At 31.0% G+C, this 23,313-nt stretch overlaps 3 protein-coding genes across 4 annotated transcripts in view; 2 read left to right on the forward strand and 1 right to left on the reverse strand.

Moving 5' to 3' along the window:
* The first annotated feature begins 1,163 nt into the window (after positions 1 to 1,163).
* LOC145305977 (heparan sulfate glucosamine 3-O-sulfotransferase 1-like) overlaps positions 1,164 to 23,313 on the forward strand; it is a 46,917-nt gene continuing 24,767 nt past the window's right edge. Inside the window, exons 1-9 of the mRNA XM_080147891.1 lie at positions 1,164 to 1,353; positions 1,827 to 1,926; positions 2,659 to 2,727; positions 3,078 to 3,123; positions 4,221 to 4,267; positions 4,745 to 4,783; positions 7,434 to 7,480; positions 8,510 to 8,578; positions 10,288 to 10,334. Of these exons, the coding sequence (XP_080004017.1) occupies positions 1,296 to 1,353; positions 1,827 to 1,926; positions 2,659 to 2,727; positions 3,078 to 3,123; positions 4,221 to 4,267; positions 4,745 to 4,783; positions 7,434 to 7,480; positions 8,510 to 8,578; positions 10,288 to 10,334 (522 nt within the window). The 5' untranslated portion in view covers positions 1,164 to 1,295. The remainder of the gene's footprint in view (positions 1,354 to 1,826; positions 1,927 to 2,658; positions 2,728 to 3,077; positions 3,124 to 4,220; positions 4,268 to 4,744; positions 4,784 to 7,433; positions 7,481 to 8,509; positions 8,579 to 10,287; positions 10,335 to 23,313) is intronic.
* LOC145305615 (uncharacterized) lies at positions 17,846 to 20,555 on the reverse strand. 2 transcript variants are annotated; one of them, XM_080147299.1, is made up of 4 exons: positions 19,858 to 20,555; positions 19,494 to 19,584; positions 18,532 to 18,666; positions 17,846 to 18,150 (listed from the first exon to the last, which is right to left on the reverse strand). In XM_080147299.1, exons 2-4 carry the CDS (start codon positions 19,555 to 19,557, stop codon positions 17,894 to 17,896), a joined length of 456 nt encoding a protein of 151 aa, XP_080003425.1. In that variant the 5' UTR covers positions 19,558 to 19,584; positions 19,858 to 20,555; the 3' UTR covers positions 17,846 to 17,893. The 2 variants fall into 2 exon arrangements, with proteins under 2 accessions (XP_080003425.1, XP_080003424.1); XM_080147298.1 differs by having other exon boundaries at positions 19,494 to 20,555.
* Positions 20,606 to 23,174, forward strand: LOC145305978 (uncharacterized). Its single transcript, XM_080147892.1, has 3 exons — positions 20,606 to 22,146; positions 22,410 to 22,493; positions 23,011 to 23,174. The coding sequence occupies exons 1-3, from the start codon at positions 21,917 to 21,919 to the stop codon at positions 23,132 to 23,134; spliced, it is 438 nt and encodes a 145-aa protein (XP_080004018.1). The 5' UTR covers positions 20,606 to 21,916; the 3' UTR covers positions 23,135 to 23,174.

Here is a 23,313-nt window from a genome sequence, read left to right on the forward strand (position 1 = left end):
GTAGTACAGACTCTACAACAAAAAGGGGGCGGAGTCATTGTGAGGGAGAAAAAAGAGCAGGAATGGCGCATTTATATTTATTTTAAGAGAGGGAAAGGACAATAGCGATTAGATTAATATACTCCCTTAAAAATTCTAAGTGACCTAAGGCATCATATAATAAAAGCAATCATACAGACTTTAAAGAGAAAGGCGTAGTCAAGTGAATGATACATAAAAAACGAAGTGGGAAGTTAAAACAATCATTCATTGAACTATCCCTGTAGTCAATAATTGTATCAATTGACAATTACTCATAGGGTCCTTTTCAAATAAAAAGTTTTGATTTTACAATAGTTATTTAGAATTTTTGTAGTGCAGCTACTATATACATTATCGTGTCTGTGCGCTTTTTCATAGAAATCTACAGAAACTACATCAAATGAAATGAAATAAAAATAAAAGGAGATGTTATTTTTTGTGTGTTAGTATATTTCCATCGGCTAGGTTAGGAAATATACTTTTATAGGGAAGTCTCGCAGAGTTAAAGTACCGCAGATATATGCATAAAAAACCAGCCCCATTTATTTTCATTTTTATAAACAAGTTGGGTTTCTTAGCTTGAATGGTGTTTGAGGGAAAGCACTGGTATGTATATTTTGGGCAAAGTAGACAGAATCAGATCCATAGTGATCTATTCATGGTTACCTGGGCAGAACTGATTAGGATTTAGGTTGTTTATTGTTATAGTAATTTTAATTGTATATTATATTTTTTTTTGATTTTATGACTTTTTTTGTTGTTTAATTTTTATGCCCAAATAAATATGTTTATGTTTATGTTTTTATGTTTATCCCCAATTCCTTATTCTAAAAATGATCACTTTACTTTGAAATATTTAATTATATTCAAGTGGCATATTTTATATAAAATTCATATTCTGAATCAATGCAGCCAAAACATTACAAAAATATATATTTTCTTAAAAAGGCTATACATTAAATAGCTTTGCAATTAAACCTTCGATTTATAACTATCAAAATACAAAAATTTAACAATGTAAGTAATTAAATAGACTTATAAATACTATGTTAGGGACCCTATATTTTAAGACTTGCAAGGGAGAGGGGGTAGATAATAATATTATAGAGACATATGGGGGAGGGGGGGGGGGTTATGAGGACAGATTTAAATGAATTAGATATTTGATTGTTTTTATTTACCAGTTTTAATTTGGCTAGATGAGTGTGTACATATTAAGTCACATGTGATTTATAATTTTTTATGTTTTTTTGTGTAAATAATTTTGTTACAAAATGAAGTTAGTGATAAAAAATTTGTGCTTTTTTAGTAAATTTTTGATTATTTCTACAGGTAAATTAACTTATTTTCTTGTGAATATGAAAAGAAAAGTTGATTAAAGTAAAAATTATGTTATTACATCTTTTAAACCGCGCAAAATAGTCTATGTTACTCTATATTGAACTTTTACTTCTTTCCGTCACAGGCAAGGGAAATTTAAGCAACTATTTAAGATAAACTGCAGGTTTTCTTTTGAAAAGATACACCAAAGAGTATCGTTTATACAACTTGCTTGGTTCGTCAGTCTGTCTGTTATGCTATAAAACAAAAATACAAATATTAACAAGTACTCTTTTGGAGATTTTCTAATATATCAAACTCTTTTCCTTTTTCTCTCCCTTTTTTATGGTAACTGGACATCTGTTCTATAACTTTAACGTAGTCCTGTGTTTTTCCATCATTTTGTGCATCATTACCTTCAGACGAACCAAGAGACGGACAGACACCATTCTACTTTATATCATAAACTATATTGATATGTTTAGTATTACTGTTGCCAGTATATGGATGTAAAAGTAAATCTGAAGGAGACACACATTCTTTTCATCAAAATAACATAGACGATGAAAACTTTGATGATGACAGGTATAATTATTTATATCGTATTATAGACAGTTTTTCGTAAATAGTAAAAGGACAAATTATAGATTAATTCCAGTTTAGTTGGTCTCGATGAGCTCATGACCAGTGTCAACTAAACGGATATTGATTTAATGATTTATTTTATTATACGAGGAAATTTGTCTTTTTTTTACAATGGTTCAGAACCAGTTCTAATATTTATCGGTTTCGAAGCCATCCTCACTGGAAAAATTGACTACTATTTAGTGGATTTAAATACAATTTAAAAAAAACAGATGAAATACAGTGATTGTTTTTAGCCAAAAACCTAAAGACAATTCATGATCTTTCTTTAATATGCGCTAAAATATTTTTCCTTTCTACAATTCAACTAAAATTTCTATTCTATTTTCTTTGTTTGTATGGCACATAGGAACTTTAAAACTATGATCTCCAATAATGTTGTTTCTTTTTTGATTGGCTCACTTGACAAATATGTCCTTCCTTGGTCGTCTTTTAGATATTTTCCTAACGTTCTTTAGGGTTGAAATATGTCTAAGCTTTAAAGCATTTTTTTATTATTTTGACTCACATAAAAATAAACATTTATATTTTTGGTTTGCTTATTTCTAAAGTGTAGGCTATTTATGCATCTGTCAATCCAACTTTAACAATAATTGCGCAATTTAGCCATCTTTATTGGATAAATATAGTTTTTGTGGCTAAGACTAATTTTGTTGGTATTAATGCTTTTAGTAATGAAGATATAGACAACTTGGAAGAGGATGATGATGACAGCATTGAAGCTTTTCCTGACATTGAAGAACAGGAAAATAACATTCTTCAAATTTTAGGTCTTTATATTCAACCAATTTTTTAGAGAAAAAAGTAATAAAGTTGCTTATAAAGGCATTTATTTTGATTGATATTATTTCTTGTGGACCAAGGGTTCCATTAAAGGAATATCATATTTTCTCTGGAATCTCGTGTCCACTAACAACTTTTTGACTTTTAAAAATTATATTTTTTCCACTGGGATCACGCATCGTTGGTCCAAATTTGTTGTGCTTTCATTGAAACTTTATAAAAACTGGTTTTAGGCTATCTTCTTAATCTCTACCGACCTCCCTAGAGGCTAGTGGTGAATCAACTAATTTTCAAATGTTATTTTGGTGACAGGATATTTTGTGTCAAGGATATGAACCAAAGCCAACTGTACAGGTAAGTTTATAGTAGTGAAGCTACATTACTATTAGCTTTGTCTGTCCGTCCGTTATATGATGTTCTCGCCTGGTATTTAGGACACACAGTGTGCGCCTAGAAAATGATTTACTCAGTCCCTCGGTCCATCGTTAATATTTCAAAAGACAATTAATACTTTTCTTATAAAGGTTACGGGATTTATTTTATGATTTATCACATTTTTTTATTTTTTTTTAGTAGCGAAGCTACCTATAATTTGAAATGTCCGTCTGTCCGTCTTAGTTTGGGGGAAACGTGATTTTCTCGGCTCCTCTATAAAAGATAAAAGGCTGAAATTTTTTGACAACATTCCCATTATCAAGGAGCACAATTAACTATAAAGCATCAATGGCGATAGGACCGATTTTTAGCAGGTTTTAGGCTATTTTTGTATTTTTCACATTTGTCTCTATATCTTTGGTGTTTATGGTCCAATTTCCAAAATTTTTCAGTTATAGAATCAAAATTAAATTTCCTGTCGTTTCAAGAAAACAACTATGACGGTCAGACTGCCTTTAAGCAGGTTTTAGGCTATTTTTGTATTTTTCAAATTTTTCTCTATACTTTGGTGTTTATGGCCCAATTTCCAAAGTTTTTCAGTTATAGATATCAAAATTAAATTTTCTTTCGTTTCAAGAACACATCAATGGCGGTCAGACTGCCTTTTTGCAGGTTTTTGGCTATTTTTATATTTTCACATTTTTCTTCATATTTTTGGTGTTTATGGTCCGTTTTTTTTTAATTTTTGTAGTTAAAAATATAAAAATAAAATTTCCCGTTGTTCTGAGCATCCAGTATGTAATTTACTTTGACCGTCAGTCTGTTAGTCATAGTACTGAAATATAAATAAATATTAAGAAATTGAAAACAAATGTTGAAAAGGTTTCGTGATTTTTTCCTAATATACATGCTTTTGTCAACTAATATCTAAATTATTATTTAATTGTTTATGCTTCGCTACTTATGGATGTTGTCATCCTAGTTTAATGATTATCAATCAATAGACTCGTCTCTTATCTCTATAGATCCCTGGACATACTCTAACTGATTACCCTAATAAAAATAATTTTGTTTAGGTTTTACCTCAGGCTGTTATTTTTGGAACTAGGAAAGGAGGAACAAGGTGAAAATTTATTGAGTGATAACCCTTTTGATATTCAATACTAATTAGAAGTCAAAGCGAAAATTACTCATTGATCTATCCTATATTTAAAGAATTCTTAATATGGACATACATATTTGTTAAGACTTAATTATAGAGAACCTTTGTTTGTAAAATCATGATTAATCATACTAGGAATTAATATTCAAAGTGAATATGATTCCTACATCATGTAATAAAATTTAATTAAAATCTAGTGCAGTGGACAAACTAACTTTCTTGTTGAGATTATAAAGTTGTTACGCTTTTTAAATTGTACTTAATTGTTAAAAGAATCACCTGCTAAATTATTAATCGATAAGACATTTTTACCATGCTTAAATAATCTATAAGAGCTATCCGTAACATACACCACATACTTACTGACCGACCGTAAGTATAGAAAACCTCTGCTTTAAACAAATCTGCCAAAAATAATTATTTTTTGTTTTGTTTTAGGGCACTGTTAGAGTTTCTGAATATGCATTCTTTAATCAGGTATTTTTGACATTTGTATGGAATTTAGATCTGAACCCAAAGTTTTATAACACACAAACTAGCAGTATCAGAACGAATGTAGCTATAATTTTGTTTATTGTCATTTTGGATGAATATTAATTCATCACCTATATATTGTCTTATTCCTTAAGCCCTCTAGAAAGCATTTTTGATTTGTGTTTTAGTAATTTCGACAATTTAAATGAATTTTCAAAACATTCTGAATGCGAAAAAAATCATTTTAAAGTAAAAAGTTTTATTTACTAAGCTGATGGTTAGAGGCTATTTTAGTTCTCATTAAAGTTTTTGTATGGTTTTAGGCTACTCTTCTGTCACCCTCCACTCAATTCAAAATTCTAAGATCCTAAGAAAATTGGCATTGGTGTATAAAACCTTTGCTCAATAGAGTTTTATTTACCTTTCCGCGGACAACTATATACAAAAGTTATAGAATTATAGAATACATTGAAAGGTTTCGTGATTTGTATCACAAAATATAAAAACATTTGAGGATTTTTTAGATCCAGTTAGTAAAAAATATTTTAAATAAAAGTTCTAATTGAAATATAAAAGTCATTAGTACACATTCAAGACAATTTCAATAGATGTTATTTTATCAAGTTAAGCTATCTTTATCAATTTCTTACAAAACTTTTTTATTTAACATTTTTTTCTTACAAAGAAGGTGTATCAACTATTTTTTTTATAGCTAGCCGGTTCTTTTAGTAAGTAGTAGATGTAAAATTTTTCATAGAATTCAGATATGCAATCGGTTTTTTTGTAGACCTCTTATTTTTTAAGTAATTTAAGTTTTAAAAAAAAAAATTAAGTCGATTTTAAGGTACTAAAATGCAACAAAAAAAAGAAAGAAAATGGTCATTATGAACAAAAATAGTAAGATCTTTAATTTGACACCTTACTTCTTCAATTCTGTCAGGTAATTATTGAAAAAATCGATTTTTTTAAACCCACGAGAATAAAAACTTTGAACTTAATTTTATTATTTCACAAATAAAAAAATATGGGTTCATATATACCATTAGAATCAGAAAAATATTACGAATCCATTGTAAGCAAAATTGAAAAAAAAAGTTTACAATATAGTATATAAACTACAATAAAAGGAATTATATGAAAATATCATATTATGTTGTACAGGCAACGTCTTAATTCTTCAATTGAGTATAAAAATGGGAAGGGGGTAAAGAGGGGGTAAAGAGGGGGTAAAAAAGGGAAGACAATAGTGTTGTCTGAACAAAAAAAATAATTGGCCATTTCTGTAATTTTTTAATTTTTTAATTTTTTTCAATTTTGCTTACAATGGATTCGTAATATTTTTCTGATTCTAATGGTATATATGAACCCATGTTTTTTATGTCTGTTTGAGAAAATATTTAGGTCTAAAGTTTTTATTATACCGAGGTTAAAAAAATAGATTTTTTCAATAATTACTCAACAGAATTTTAAAAGTAAGGTGTCAAATTAAAGATCTTACTATTTTTGTTCTTACTGACCATTTTCTTCTTTTATTTTGTTGCGTTTTAGTACCTTAAAACCGACTTAATTATTTTTTTTAAAAACTTAAATTACTTAAAAAATAAGAGGTCTACAAAAAAACCGATTGCATATTTGAATTCTATGAAAAATTTTACATCTACTACTTACTAAAAGAACCGGCTAGCTATAAAAAAAAAAGTTGATACAACTTCTTTATATAAAACCGGGACAATTTTGTGCGTTGATAACAAACGAGATTTTCTTTTTAAAAATCTCAATATTTATCTATGGGTTGCCACCAGGGATCTAAAGGGATAAGACAATAGACGATAAATTGATGTACACCCTTATGATGATGCACAAAATAATTACTTCTGTAGATTACAATTAGTGGTTAAAACGTTTAGACACTCAACCAATTAAAGCAACTAATTCAATTAAAGTCCCCAAGGTAAATTTAATACCTTGGGGACTAGTGTTATAAACAGTCTAATGTTCCCTTCCTCCTGGTTGAAACGCTTTCTAGATTGTTATTACCTGTCGACGGACCAACCCTAATAGTAGAAAAGATTCTCTTTTGAATAAAAACTTTTAGTTTATTACTAATTCAATAGTTTTCTTTACAGTAAACTTTTTCTCTCTCGATTTGTTTAAGATAAGTAAGCTCTCTATGATTTTAAAGATTTTAAATACGCACATCAATTAACACAATTGATGATATTTTCATCTAGGGGCTCTATAATCGAAGTGGCAAATATGAAATAAAAATTTAAAAAGAGTAAAACCAGTTTTTTAGCCCCAATGGGACGAAGGCCCTGGCTAATAAAACTTGTGTTAATTTTTATTTTATTATTCGTGGAAAATAGTCTGTAATGCGATGCTACACATGATTTTTCAGTATTGTTTAGAACCAGTTTTAATCCAGCTGATATTGATCGAATCCAACTGGAATGTGTTAACTAATGCTATTTTTAAAGGAACGGACGGGAGACTGAAGTTTTATTAATATGCCTTCATTATTTGGCCTAAATATTAATAATTTTAATTTACAGAAGGGTCAATTTTGTTTGTCATAATTTAACTTCCATTGTCTTATCCCTTGAGATCCCTGAATTGTTTTTTATTTAGTTTATTTACCTGCTGTATTATTTAGGAGATCCAAAACTGAAATACATTTTTACGACAAACATTTCAATAAAGGTAAGATTTCGGTGCTTTTCCACAAGTAGCCGCTCAAGCACTCCAACGCCCCCGCCCCCCCTCACCTTTTTTAAATGAATCGGAAATCTGGATAGTTTTTTTTTTCAAAACAAATAATCAAACCTTCGAAAAACTACCCCCTCCTATTCCATATTTGGATCTACTGCAGTTCACGGTAAAATATTGCTGGTAACGAATATTGCCAAAAATCTAAGAATTTTAAAGGCTGCTAGCAGCCAAACGATTGAACGTACAGATCATACCCGCACACCATTTTAAGCGGTATAAGAAGGCCTACAAATAATCTGGAATAGCCAAGATCCAATAATGCACAGGGAAAGCTTCACTGAAGAAAAAACGCGTAAAATAGGCTTTTCTCGCGCATTTCTCTGCACTGCGTGATAATTATGCATTATTGATTTATGACTATTCCAGATTATTTGTAGGCCTTCTTATGCCGCTTAAAACAGTGTGCGGGCATGATCTGTACGTTCAACCGTTTGGCAGCTAGCAGCCTTTAAAATTCATAGATTTTTGGCAATATTCGTTACCAGCAATATTTTACCGTGAACTGCAGTAGATCCCCATATTTTTAAATTATTTAAAAATAAAGGGGGTTGGGTATCAGTGTTTAAAAGTGTACTTTGTGTAATAGTCTTAAAAATGCATATAGTACTCCTGATGACATAATTGTTAATTGTACAGTTTTCCTCAAAATGCCTGGTGAAGCACAAAATGCTTGGTAAGGTTAGGTTATTTTGGTGAAGGATAGCCCCGCAGGGTTAAGGTCCTCGCAGGTTACTGTTTACAGCATAGCTAATAAAAAAGATATGATATTTCCGTTCACAATGACAATTTTTTTTCTAAAAAAAAATAGAAAGGTTTTGTGATTTTTTATTAGCATAATGGAACATTTTTATTTGTGTCTACATGGTTTTGTCAAGAGTGGTTTAACTATGATGGATTGCAAAAGGGGTTACCCCCCCCCCCCCCCGCACGAATATGCTTTCAAATTTCTTTTATACTTAGGAATAGATTGGTATATTTCTCAAATGCCGTTTATTACAGAAGGCCAAATTGGGATGGAGAAAACGCCAGGTATGAAAAATATGTCAGTTTGTAATGCTCATACTTTGAAATATTCTTTCTTTTTCGTTTTATTTATATATTATCTATATTATTTTATCTATGTTTTATTATTATTTTATTTTGAAATAGCTTTTACTGTAATTGATACTTTTTGTCTTAAAAGTTGCTTCCCATCATGTAAAAATAATGAAATAAGGATGACAACATTCATAAAAGCGGCGATAGGAATAACGCACATTAAACTTTGTAAAGTGTTCGATCCTGGTAAGCAGAATAGAAATTCAAGTGTAATCAAAGTTTAATATAAATTTGTTACAAAATTAAATACAGGATTCTATTGAGAAAATATTTACATATTTAAAAAGAAGGTGTATCAACTTTTTTTTTTATAGCTAGCCGGTTCTTTTAGTAAGTAGTAGATGTAAAATTTTTCATAGAATTCAGATATGCAATCGGTTTTTTTGTAGACCTCTTATTTTTTAAGTAATTTAAGTTTTTTAAAAAAATAATTAAGTCGGTTTTAAGGTACTAAAACGCAACAAAATAAAAGAAGAAAATGGCCAGTAAGAACAAAAATAGTAAGATCTTTAATTTGACACCTTACTTTTAAAATTCTGTTGAGTAATTATTGAAAAAATCTATTTTTTTAACCTCGGTTTAATAAAAACTTTAGACCTAAATATTTTCTCAAACAGACATAAAAAACATGGGTTCATATATACCTTTAGAATCAGAAAAATATTACGAATCCATTGTAAGCAAAATTGAAAAAAAGTAAAAAAATAAAAATATAAAAAAATGGCCAATTGTATTTTTTGTTCTGGCAACACTATCGTCTTCCCTTTTTTACCCCATCTTTACCCCCTCTATACCCCCTTCCCATTTTTATAGTCAATTCAAGAGTTAAGACGTTGCCTGTACAATATAATATGATATTTTCATATAATTCCTTTTATTGTAGTTTATATACTATATTGTAAACTTTTTTTTTCAATTTTGCTTACAATGGATTCATAATATTTTTCTGATTCTAAAGGTATATATGAACCCATATTTTTTTACTTGTGAAATGATAAAATTGAGTTCAAAGTTTTTATTCTCGTGGGTTTAAAAAAATCGATTTTTTCAATAATTACCTGACAGAATTGAAAAAGTAAGGTGTCAAATTAAAGATCTTACTATTTTTGTTCATAATGGCCATTTTCTTTCTTTTTTTTGTTGCATTTTAGTACCTTAAAATCAACTTAATTTTTTTTTTTTAAACTTAAATTACTTAAAAAATAAGAGGTCTACAAAAAAACCGATTGCATATCTGAATTCTATGAAAAATTTTACATCTACTACTTACTAAAAGGACCGGCTAGCTATAAAAAAAAAAAGTTGATACAACTTCTTTATTAAAGAGATGTTTCAAGTATAACATTAAATCTTGTGTCTTAAGAATCATTATTTCAAAAATCAGATAAATAGGAAGGATAATTATTTCGTATCAAAATTTCTGTCGAAAATGGACTCATCGACTTTCTAGTAGTGATTATAGAGTTGCTACGATTTATAAATCGTACTCAAAAACCATCATACCAAGTTTGAAAACTATACATAGATCAATGCTAACAGAACTAAATTAATGTTGAGAACTATTAGTTGCCAATAAACCGAATTCATAATTATAGAAAAGCTTCTCGTTAAAAAACTTACTACTTTCTCTTTAATTTTAGGCTATTTCCATACACCCAGTGTACCAAAACGAATGTTTGAAACAAAGGTAATAGAAAAAATATATAATTAATATGGGTATATTCCCTAATTAAGGGGCAGTTCTTTTTTTTCACATTAGCTTTTCTCCTATTTCTATTTCAATTGCCTAACCCTGTAGGGCAATCAAATAACCCAATATAAACTAACCTAAAATAAAATAACCTATCTAAAGCCATTTTAAAAATACGACGAATCACTTTATTCAAAGATTGTGGGTTAGTTTTTTTCATAAACATAACCCCAAACTGTTGGGCATATAACTGCAATGGCCCTAACACCTGCGGGGCCTTTACCTATGTTACTTTTACCCTGCGGGGTTACCTAATACCCAATTTTACCTAACCTAAAGTGACCAACATACAAACAGAATAAAATCTGCCTAAAAAAGTATGGAGAGTTTGTGTCTCGACTAGGCACTTGGAGGGAAACCGGTGTGGGTTACATGCTGTAAGCAAAACTAAAATATCAGACATATGTCTACTAGAAATTTATTCAATAGATCTTAGACGATGGAAATTTGAAACTGTCGGGTCAATATTTCTTTAATATTCCCCCTAGTTTCTAACTGTCCAAAGACGTTTATAACAATTAGGGAAAGGGTTGAATTTGGACAGGAAACCTAAATATTAAAATCTTTTCTAAATTTATACGATCCTGAAAGTTAATATTTACTGATATTTTCCAATAAATTTTTTCGTTTCGTCAAAATTTGGAAAAATAGCCAATATGGCTGTCTAGAAAAAACACGAAACCTCTACACCTAATATTTTCTCAGTGTTTTTTTTACTTTTTATACAATTTTTTTTAAAAATTAAATATTGATGAGTTTTTTATTTTTATAGAATGAATTATAAAAAAAATAATATTGGTTGATTGGTTTTTGCGATATCAGAACTCAGAACCATATCAGTTTTACTTTTAAACAATTCAATAAATATGAAAACTTTAAAAATTAAATATTGATGAGTTTTTTTTATTTTTTTAGAATGAATTATAAAAAAATAATATTGGTTGATTGGTTTTTGCGATATCAGAACCATATCAGTTTTACTTGTAAACAATTCAATAAATATGAAAACTTAGATATAAAATTTGTATAATAGATAAGACTTTTAAATAATTTATTCTCCCCTTTCTTTATTCCAAAAATCTCGATTTTTCTTTCATTGTCATATCCTAGTATTTATTATGTGTATTTGTATTGTCGTGTGAGTATGTGAGAGGGTTGTAAAGGATAGATAAATTACCACCCCCCCCCCTCACATAGCTGTTAAGACTTAAGATTTTTTGTTTCAGGCTTTCAGCGTATCTACTCTATAATAATCCACCTTCCAAAGATCCAACACCCTACATTATCCAACCCTCCACCCTGCTTACTGTCTTCTACATTTCAACTCAACCATATATCAAACTTGCTAATATCATAAAGTGAAAGAAAAGTTAAAAAATAAACCACAAATAACCATTAAATAATGTATTAATCATTCTAACTCAAGTAATATGTACTAATTTATTATTTAACCTAACATACTAACAAAACAATAATCATAACTTTTTTTACTTTAATGAAATAAATAATCTAAATAAATAAATAAACTATGTTGACTTAAATAAAATGAAAATAAATATTTTTATTTTATTTGGATTGGAGTTAGTTTTGTAAATTGTAACGATTTGTCCTTGTTCTCTAAGGTCTCATATTTCCTGTATCATGAGTTGACCCTTAGCTTTATGCGGTCATAAATGTTCCCCCCCCCCCCAAAAAAAAACGCTTTTATCAATATACCTTGTATATTGGGGAATATTAACAAGGATTAAAACATCCATAAAAACTAGTACTGAAACTTTATGACAAACGGATACAGGAAGCAAATGCCTACATTACCAGAAATGAAAAAAGCTATCCGCTTTCTTACGGAGATTGACCAGCCCTAATTATAAAAAAGCTATTGTTCTGTAAGATTAAAACGATTTCTGAAACTGTATAACAAACGGATAATAACACAAACACTTAAATAGTTCAGAATAGTCGACAAATAGTCGACGGACAAACTGACCCTAATTATAGAAAATTATTGTTCTGTATGAACTTGAAGATCTCATATTTCTCATGTGAGTTCAGTTAAGTTGACCCTTCCAGTTTCCCTTCCTTAATCAGGTGACATAAATTTTTCCTCCCCGCCCCCCCCCCCAAAAATAAATATTGTACAGCGATTAAGGCGCGAAGATATGTTAATTTTATTTACCATAAAAACGAGTACTTTTATTATCAAACTGACATTATTCTTTTATTTTAGTAATTATGGGAAAATTGAAACAAATTTAAAATGCACGGAAAAATGTCTATAAAAATTTTAAAAAACTTAATTATGAAATAGCTTCGCTCCAAAAAAAATAAAATACTGAAGGGAAACAAACTAATCTCAAATCTTAAATATATATGAACATAGCTTTGTAAGTATGTCTGTCCAGGCGATAAATTTAATTCAAAAAATAGATATTTATCAAATTATCACATCGTATTATAAGCGTATGACCGGAAAGTAAAAACGATTTCTTTCAACTGAAGTCCAAAAAAACCGTATATAGTTATTCCGAATTTTACGATTTGTATTTAATAAAAGATAGACAGACAAAAAGAAAGAACTAAAATTATTAAAGTGATTATCTAAATTTGGTTACTATCATCATATCTTTGTAGTTTGTATAATTGATCAAAAAGCCTTCATAAAACTCCTAGGAAAGTTTTTTATCCGTGGAGATTAACAGACATCCTATTATTTTATTCTTTGGTTTTCAATGATAACTATGATATATAGACAGAACAGAAATGTACAATCGTTTGATTATTAAAACCAGTTTTTTTAGCCCCGAGGAGCCGTTTAACTATGAAAGAAATAGCTATCTGTCTTAAAGAACGAACGAATTAAAAAGTAAAAACTTTGTATATTTGTTTTATTCAAAAAGAGTAGGTTTTATTGCAATTAGAGTCTTCCAACTAATTCACTTACAATTTTGCTTCATATCCGTGTCATGTTATTTAGTTGACCCTTTTTAAAAAAATTTAAATTTCCCTTCCTTGCGAAAGAATGTTTTTAAAACTTAAAACATATGAAATGATATTATCACAGATATTATCATCAATCTATAATATAATTGGCCAAAAAGCCTTCATAAAGTGTTATAAAGCATATAGAGAAGTTATCTATATTCCAACTTTCAATATGTAACTTTGAAGCAATTTTGTTTGTTTTCTACATTACCGAATACTTTGTGAAATCAATTCGTCTTAAATGTAACTTTTCTTAAAAATAGGTTTCTAAAACTTGAAATATAATTTTTAACTTTTCTCACCAATGAATGATGAAAGTATAAATTTAAGAACAATTTGAAATATTTACCCTCTAACGGCTAATTTATTTACTATAATTTCATCGTATTAAATCCAAATTTAATCTTGTTTCTCCCCCCCCCCCCCACCCCAATTATTACCATACCATTACCAGGTTGGTTACGATATTATATATTTGTTTTTTATCCGTGGACCGTGTGACATGAAAGATTAAGCATCAAATCCTCCCCCCCTCCTCAAAGGGGAAATTAGCATAATTCTTACATGTCTACCTAATAATTATAAAACATACATAAGTAGCGAAGCTCTAAAATTATGAATAATAAATAGACCATTTGGAACAATGTATGGTTGTCTTTTGAAGCATTAAGCTAATAGAAAAACGTTAAAACTTAAACAATTGAATTTACAATTACATAATCCTAAATTTGCCTAAACTTAAAATTGTTTATTAATTATTTCTTATCAGTTCAGCATTTTGATTTTTGATTATTATTTATTATTGTCAACTGTCCTATCCCCTCCTAATATTTATGTTTTTCCCCCTTTTTTTTTGGGGGGGGGGGGAGCTAAACAGATATCCTATTACCTCCTAATATTTATTACATACAACACCAACCCCAATTTTAGGGGGTTACATGGGGGGGGGGGGGGGGCGCGCATTACCACTCCGCCCATATTCATAATGAGCGGTGAAAATGGACAATTCAAAACATATGGAAAATAGGAATTAGCGAAGCTTTTCTATAATTTGTGTTGGTTATAAACGTCAGTTAGTATTACTATTTTATATAATTTATAGACAGAATACTTATTTTATAATTATACTTATGCATTTATGTTAATGTTCCCCCCCCCCCCCAAGAAACAAAACAAAACAAAACATATGGAAAATTCAAAATACTAGGAATTAGCGAAGCTTTTCTATAATTAGTGTTGGTTATAGACGTCAGTATGTTAGTATTTATATAATTTATACTTATAGACAGAATACTTACTTATAATTTTGATTATACTAATGCATTTATGTTAATGTTTTGCTTTAATGGATATTGTCATCCTTGTTAAAAATATTTCACACATCCGATCCCATTGAAGATATCTAGAATATTATAAATCTTAATAATTTCTTGGAAACCAACAACAAAGAAAAATTTGTAGGGGGTAATTAATGATTCCTTGAAATTTCATTTGCTTACAGACCTTTGAAGTGACAACATTTGAACATTTGTTTTATTTTTATTTTTTGCTATCGTTATTATGGCGGAACAAGGACAGAGAGTCAGAGTTGGGCGCAGGCGCAAGCCGGTAGCGATGGATGCCCGTACACTTACCTGTACAGATCCAGAACCAAGTTTATACCCCGACCTGATACCTGGATGGTACGCCCATTATCAGGTCCTTCACAGATCTTTTAAAGATATATCTTCGCTGCTTTACAGGTCGGGGTTCCAGAGTGTTCGGAATATGCAGGCGATCAGACTATTTAGTGAAGGAATTGGTATATACCAATTCCTTCACCAAGCCCTTCCATCTTCGCAGCGTACACGCGAACAAAACCAACTTGTTCTGCAGCAAATGGAAGCAAAATGCAACGGTTACCGTGACGACGTTATCCAGGCGTTAGCTGTCTATGACCGTGCGATAGGATTAGATGGCACAGTAGATCTATCAGATGAAGACGAATATCCCGATATCTCCGGCGATGTAAATCCATCTTCCGATGATGGAGATATTGACGCCATCCTGGAAGTTCTGGAACACGAAGGTGGCGCGAGCGAAGGTGACGAATATCCCGATATCTCCGGCGATGTAAATCCATCTTCCGATGATGGAGATATTGACGCCATCCTGGAAGTTCTGGAACACGAAGGTGGCGCGAGCGAAGGTGAAGGTGATGACTCTGATGAGTCAGTGATCATTATCGATTGAGTTGAGAATGAGATCGCATTCCTGTGAATATTTAGTTAGATTCCACATAAATAACATAACTTGACATATATATGCTATAATAATAAAACTATGAAAAATAATTTTCTTATTTTTATTTAATTTAATTTGTAATTGCGATGCTGCTCTATAATTTGAATTATAATTGAAGAAGTAAGCTCTGTTTGTCTGTAGCTAAGGATCTCGCTAACCACTGAACCTATATGGTTCTCCTTTACAGTACAGCTTCGTATAGGTCCTTAGATGGTTTTATTTGTGTACTTATTTTAACTTTGAATTGAAGACATAAATTTAAAATTATCAATAGCTATAGTATTAACTTTAACAAACAAAAACATTTAAAGTGCCACTAGAGGCCTCTAGGGGCGTAGCCGCTAGTAAACTTATAAAGAAGTAAGCTCTGTTTGTCTGTAGCTAAGGATCTCGCTAACCACTGAACCTATATGGTTCTCCTTTACAGTACAGCTTCGTATAGGTCCTTAGATGGTTTTATTTGTGTACTTATTTTAACTTTGAATTGAAGACATAAATTTAAAATTATCAATAGCTATAGTATTAACTTTAACAAACAAAAACATTTAAAGTGCCACTAGAGGCCTCTAGGGGCGTAGCCGCTAGGAAACTTATAATGAAGTAAGCTCTGTTTGTCTGTAGCTAAGGATCTCGCTAACCACTGAACCTATATGGTTCTCCTTTACAGTACAGCTTCGTATAGGTCCTTAGATGGTTTTAGGCTATTTTTCTGCCCTTTCATATCCCTTCGAATATAGAGCCTCTAAATGCTAGGGGCGCAGCCGTTTGTATCCAAGGAAGAGACTCGAGAGACGTTTGATATAGTTATTTGATATACTTAGGTAGGTAGGTAGGTAGGTTCGAATATAGAGCCTCTAAATGCTAGGGGCGCAGCCGTTTGTATCCAAGGAAGAGACTCGAGAGACGTTTGATATAGTTATTTGATATACTTAGGTAGGTAGGTAGGTAGGTTCGAATATAGAGCCTCTAAATGCTAGGGGCGCAGCCGTTTGTATCCAAGGAAGGAAGAGAGACGTTTGATATAGTTATTTGATAAAACTTAGGTAGGTTAGGTAAGCGTTCCACGTATTTAAAATTATCAATAGATAGCTATTTCTTGCATCGTTAACGAATAAAAGCTAACTATCTCGGACGAAAAATCAACATGTTTAAAATGGACGTACGGACATTCTGGTAATGATTATAGAGTTGCTACGCTTTCTAAATCGGACGGACCGACCATAAGAATGAATAAAAAAGTGTATTATTTCGAGTTTCTTATCACATTTATTTGTATCACGAATATGAATATGAAATGAAATGAATGAATTTATGAAATACAAAATGAAAATGAAACAATGAAATTGAAAAACGAAAAAAAAACAGACAGACAGACAGACATATTTACATTTAGAAATATAAAGTAGATTTGCTACTAAAAAATGAAACAATGAAATTGAAAAAAAAATTAAATGAAAATATTAAAACTAAAGAAAAGGGGTAGTTTCACGAAATGCATTTGAACTTAATTTAGTGAACCGCATATTTTATCCTGGTTAAATGGGTAAACTACATTTATATGGCATATATTTGAAATGAATTCAATTTTCTACCACGTAGTTTTTAAAATATCAAGACCTTAAAATTGTCTTTTTTGTGATATATGCAATTTAAAAAGACGATTTTCAAGTCTTGACATTTTAAAAACTATGTGGTAGAAAATTGAAATTTTTTCAAATATATGCCATATAAATGTAGTTTAACCATTTAACCAGGATAAAATATGCGGTTCACTAAATTAAGTTTAAATGCATTTCGTGAAACTACCCCTTTAAAAAATCTGCAAATTTAGTAAATAAAGTATTATAAATATATCAAAAATAGTATATACAAAATTTAAAATATCCCCCCCACCAATAAAAATAACCGCGGGCGCTCGGCCCCCTAGCCATATAACCTAACCTAGCCTAACCTAATCCAGTCATTTAGTCGGGGGGGGGGGGGGGGGGGATAATTGGAATTCTAGTAAATAAAGTAAATATATCAAAAATAGTATATACAAAATACAAAATAGATTTTTACAATTTTTATCCCCCCCCCCCCCCCACCAATAAAAATAACCGCGGGCGCTCGGCCCCCTAGCCATATAACCTAACCTAGCCTAACCTAATCCAGTCATTTAGTCGGGGGGGGGGGGGGGGGGGGATAACAACACAAAATAACAATAAATTAACAGTAAATATCAACAATAATCAATAGAATTGAAATGTATTATTGTTGATATTTACTGTGGCGTGCGCACCTATTGTCAAATTGAAAATAGGTTGCACACGTTGAGGTTGACGTTCTTGCTGTGGCGGGGGTGGGGGAGGTGGATTGTTGTCGGCGGGAAGGGGCTCTGGAGGGTCCTGCTGAGGGTGGTCCGGCTCTTGAGGATGGTCCGGTTGTGGTGGTTGATGGGGAACATTGACATTATTATTGTTCCCCATCTGTTGGATAACCTGTTGACCTTAATAAATTAAATCAAAATTAAAATTAAAATCTCTCAGGAGGGTGGTCGATAGATCGATGTACATCCCCAGTGATTTTCCCTTCTGTAGATTACAATTAGTTCCATAAAAGCCAAAAAAAATACATTTTAATTAAAGATCCAGCTTAGATTTTTTGACGCATTTTTTGGAGCTTCTCTTTTATGGATGTTTTCATCCTTGTTTTATAATAATCATGTAAGCAATTCTGTATGATATTTACTATTAATTTAAAATAAATGGTTATTTTTTCCAAACCATAAAATATCTCAACGCAATTAATTAATTAAATTAATTCCAAAAGGTGAATTTATTATTTTAGAGTAAGGTTACTGGACAAACGTATTATATATAATACCTACCTAATTGTCTTGCAGCATTACGGCGTCGTTGTCGTCGAACTCGACGCTGGTCATCAGGCTGGGGTGCAATAGCAGCCACAACCGGATCATCTCGGAGGGGGGCCTCAACAGGAACAGGAAGAGGAACAGCGACACCTTAATAAATTATAAATGTATAGAGTCGAAGCAAAATTTTAAGTAAATTTGTTGGAAAACTGCTTCATACAGGATAATGTTTATGGTCATACTTACATTTCTAGGACTTAATTATAGAGTTGCTTCGCTTATAATATTATTCTTTGTTGTCCAAGGAATCAATATACCAAAAACCAGATCAAACGGATAATTAGATCACATAAAATTTTGTTGTTATAAAAGTAGAAAAATCAACATGTTTAAAAGGGACGTACGGACATTCTGGTAATGCTTATAGAGTTGCTTCGCTTTCTAAATCGTACGTAACTACATCATGCAAAGTTTGAAATCGATAGGACAATTCTAACATGCCTAAATTAACGAATAAAAGCTAACTATCTCGGACGAAAAATCAACATGTTTAAAATGAACGTACGGACATTCTGGTAATGATTATAGAGTTGCTACGCTTTCTAAATCGGACGGACCGACCATAATTATAGAAAAGCTTCGCTTTTAAAAAGGTAAAAAGGAGAACCCGATCGGTTCATCGGTTAGCGAGATCCTTTAGTATAAGGATTATTTATTCATTATATTACACTTTGTGGAATAAGTTATAACTATAAAAACAAGGATGACAACATCCATAAAAGCGAAGCTCTGAAAAGGTAGGACAAACGGACATTAACACTTGTATAATGTCATGTTTATAATTGTTTATGGTTATGGTTATGCATTTACGGACATTCTGGTAATGATTATAGAGTTGCTTCGCTTTCTAAATCGTACGTAACTACATCCTAATAAATAAATAACTAAAAATAAATAGAATTCAATATATATTATACCTTGACGTCGTTCAAGTATTCGCTGGCTCCTTCGTTTCGTGCTGCTGGGTACTCTAGATTTCATTATTCGTTGATCGTTCGGATATTTATACTGAAATAATAATTTAATAATTAGTATTTTATTTTTCATAATGCAAATGCAGATATAATTAATTTCAATTTCAATTCAATTTCACCAAAACGTTCACAATATACGTATAAAAACACTGCAAAATCAAATATTAAAAAATAATTAAGTTTATAAGTTTATTTTATGCGTATATAAAAACTAATTACGCATTAAAACAAAGAGAAAGGCGGTCAAAAGGTAGAGAAAGCCATTAAAATAAAGGGGTTGTATGCAAAAATGTAATTTCCTCATTACCTTCCGATAAGCCGCTGAAATTTATTTTGCCTTTTCTCGGCAGTTTTCGGCGGTTGCGCCGCCGTTTCTTCTCCCCTTAGTATCCAAGTAACTTGAAGTTGGCTGGCCCATGTCTCGTTCGTCGCCAACCTACTATTTAACTTTAAATTACAAATTTGTAAAATGTAAATTATCTTTATAAACCAACCTAATGCCGTAAAATCAATCTTCGAATAAACCAACCTAATGCCGTAAAATCAATCTTCGATATTTATTATTTAGAAAATGTTAAGATTTTTAATTTGTTAATACTAATAGTCTAATAGTCTAATAGCATGAAAAAATTTTATCTTTACATACCCTTTAAAATAAGTGGCATCCGAGAGGTCAATATCCAAACATATATGGGTGGGGGAAAAGGGTTTTACATGTAAGTAACAGTTAACACCTTTATAGTCCCCCCCCCCCCCAAAATAAAGGGAAGGGCAATGGGCTGTTTATTTTACTCTAGTCTCCCCCCCCTCCCCTTTTAAGGAGGGTTGCTATATGAAAAGAAAGGGTTGAACTTGATTTTGAATATAACCCCCCCCCCCCAAAAAAAAATACAAAGAATAATCCCTTTATTTATTTAAATTTTCCTTTATAAAAATTTTCCATAATATATATATGACGACACCTTTATTATACATAGAATATATGAAAAGAAAGGGTTGAACTTGATTTTGAATATAACCCCCCCCCCCCCCCAAAAAAAATACAAAGAATAATCCCTTTATTTATTTAAATTTTCCTTTATAAAAATTTTCCATAATATATATATGACGACACCTTTATTATAACCCCCCTTTATTTATTTAAATTTTCCTTTATAAAAATTTTCCACTAATGCTGGGTGACGGGAGAGAGTTTTTTTTTAACTTTTAAGAAAGGTTTATATATATGACACCTTTATAAATTATAACCTTATATTATAATGGCCGATAAATTGATGTACACTCCCAATGATGATGCACAAAATTACCCCTTTTGTAAATAACAATTCATAGTTGAAACGTTTTTACACTCAACTTAATGAAGCAACCAAGTCCCAAAATTCCCCAAAATTGTTGAGCAAACCAAAAAGAAAACGTTGGTATAAAACTTTGTTTTTAAAAGATATGAAATGATACAGATATTCATCATATCATTATCATCCATCTATTCTATAATTGGCCAAAAAGCCTTCATAAAGTGACCTCAAAGCTGACAATGTCAATGGTAATCCTTGAATGTTATGTAACTTCCAATATGTAACTATGAAGCAATTTTGTTTGTCTACATTACCGAATACTTTTTTAATTCTATTCATCTCAAATGTAACTTTTCTTAAAAATAGGTTTCTAAAACTTGAAATATAATTTTTAACTTTTCTTACCAATGAATGATGAAACTTAAGTATAAATTGAAAAACAATTTGAAATATCCAGCCTCTAACGGCTAATTTATTTACTAAAATTTCATCGTATTAAATCCAAATTAAATCTTGTTGGTTCCCCCCCCCCCCCCTCCTCCTAACCATTACGTTATGATGGGTGGAGAAAAAAAGATTACATATAATTATATTCAAATAAGAAGTGTTGAAAAAGGGGGGTGGGGCAGGTTTCAAATAATCTTTAATCTTTTAATCTTTAATCTTTTACGGAGGGTAAATTAAGTGTTAAATTACCCCTTCTGCAGATTAAGCATCAAATCCTCCCCCCTCCTCAAGGGGAAATTAGGAGAATTCTTAGTCTTACATGTCATATAAATATTTTCCAACACATCCCATGATTTCCCTCGTACTTCGTAGTAATTGGATTAGTTATACCCCCCCCCCCCCCACACTTTCTTTTATGTGTGTTTATTTTATCCCTTACTATTCCAAAAAATAAAATTATGGGTGGAGTTACTGTTAAGTTGTTAACCCTTTTCTTCCCCCAATCATCCAATGTAAGCGGTAACCTGGCCATTCTTTCTCACCACCTTAGGCTTAAAGTCATAAAGTCATAATTAATATTAATCTTTTTTTTTAGTTTTAGTTCAGTTACAACATCGTTAGAGAATGGCTGAGCCTGACTCTAATAAAGTTATAGTAGGTGACGATGATGACAGTGAGGTTGTCCAAGCTATGCCTGACTCTTCAGTTACGCGTACTCGTAGTTTGCGTGAACGTAAGACGATCCCCGATGCAAGCATACCCGATGTTTTGGATGAGGTTGACCTTGATATGTTGGAGGAAAAGGAGGGTTTGGGGTCCCCCCCCAAAAAAATAACCCCCAGTGATAACATTAGGTAATAATAATATTTTCATTTTATATTTAATAATGTTATAAAAAAACTAAAAGGGGTAGTTTCACGAAGTTTATTTATTAAGCTCAAATGCATTTCGTGAAACTACCCCTTATAAAATTAGTGGGTTTCGTCGTATTTTTACTTTTTATTTACTATTAAGCTCAAATGCATACCCCTAATAAAATTATAATAAATGGGATTATGAAAAGTAGTAACTTTTTATCTTAGGGTAGGTAAATGTTATTTATTTATTTAATTTTCAGTTGCACTCCAGGGTCGGTAATGTTGGAGGAGAAGGAGGGGTTGGGGACCCCCACAAAAAAAATAACCCCCAGTGATAACATTAGGTAATAATAATATTTTCATTTTATATTTAATAATGTTATAAAAAAACTAAAAGGGGTAGTTTCACGAAGTGCATCTACCCATGCTAAAAAAAGTATAGAAATGGGATTTTTACAGTAACTTTTTATTTATTAAGCTCAAATGCATTTCGTGAAACTACCCCTTATAAAATTAGTGGGTTTCGTCGTATTTTTACTTTTTATTTACTATTAAGCTCAAATGCATACCCCTAATAAAATTATAATAAATGGGATTATGAAAAGTATTGTATTTTTACAGTAACTTTTTATCTTAGGGTAGGTAAATGTTAAAAAAATATCCTTACTTACTTTTGGTCAGGTTAGGTTGGGTCCTCCATCCATCCTCCGGGGCGCATTCCTTCCATGTTCAGCAACTCTCGGTGCTCTACACACCAAGAGAGGCCATTTTTTTTTAGAATATAATCCCAAATTTGGTAAATTTGGTGGGTTCTAAAAAGAACCAGAGAAATTGAAAATTTATTTATTTATTTAATTTCAGTTGCACTCCAGTCACTTCAAAAATAGCTGATCCACAACGTGAACGGAAGCGAATAATAACTAAGTTGTCTTCACCTCCAAGGGTCAAGAAAAGAAGAACAGAGTCTTCTCCACAATCGAGGTAAAAAAAACAAGTAGCCAAATAATTTTTTTTTATTTTGTCCAGAGGGCAAGGGAAAAATAATATTAATTAATAATTAAAATAATAGGCTATTTTTTTAAGGTCAAAACCTGACAGCCCAGAACCTGAAAATCCAACTTCACCCCCCAAACCTTCTCCCCAATCGAGGTAAAAAAAACAAGT

This window comes from Acartia tonsa, chromosome 14 (assembly GCF_053477335.1).
Source record: "Acartia tonsa isolate MP-2025a chromosome 14, ASM5347733v1, whole genome shotgun sequence".
NCBI classification, from domain to species: domain Eukaryota; kingdom Metazoa; phylum Arthropoda; class Copepoda; order Calanoida; family Acartiidae; genus Acartia; species Acartia tonsa.

What these genes read in the sequence shown, in the direction of transcription:
- LOC145305615 (XM_080147298.1), bottom strand. Translation starts at nt 19,623, where the DNA reads ATGAAAAATAAAATACTAATTATTAAATTATTATTTCAGTATAAATAT. An exon ending in AATACTTGAACGACGTCAAG is followed by an intron (nt 18,667 to 19,493) that starts GTATAATATATA and finishes TAATTTATTAAG; the next exon opens with GTGTCGCTGTTCCTCTTCCT. An exon ending in TAATGCTGCAAGACAATTAG is followed by an intron (nt 18,151 to 18,531) that starts GTAGGTATTATA and finishes TAATTTATTAAG; the next exon opens with GTCAACAGGTTATCCAACAG.
- LOC145305978 (XM_080147892.1), top strand. Translation starts at nt 21,917, where the DNA reads ATGGCTGAGCCTGACTCTAATAAAGTTATAGTAGGTGACGATGATGAC. An exon ending in ACCCCCAGTGATAACATTAG is followed by an intron (nt 22,147 to 22,409) that starts GTAATAATAATA and finishes TTTAATTTTCAG; the next exon opens with TTGCACTCCAGGGTCGGTAA. An exon ending in ACCCCCAGTGATAACATTAG is followed by an intron (nt 22,494 to 23,010) that starts GTAATAATAATA and finishes ATTTAATTTCAG; the next exon opens with TTGCACTCCAGTCACTTCAA.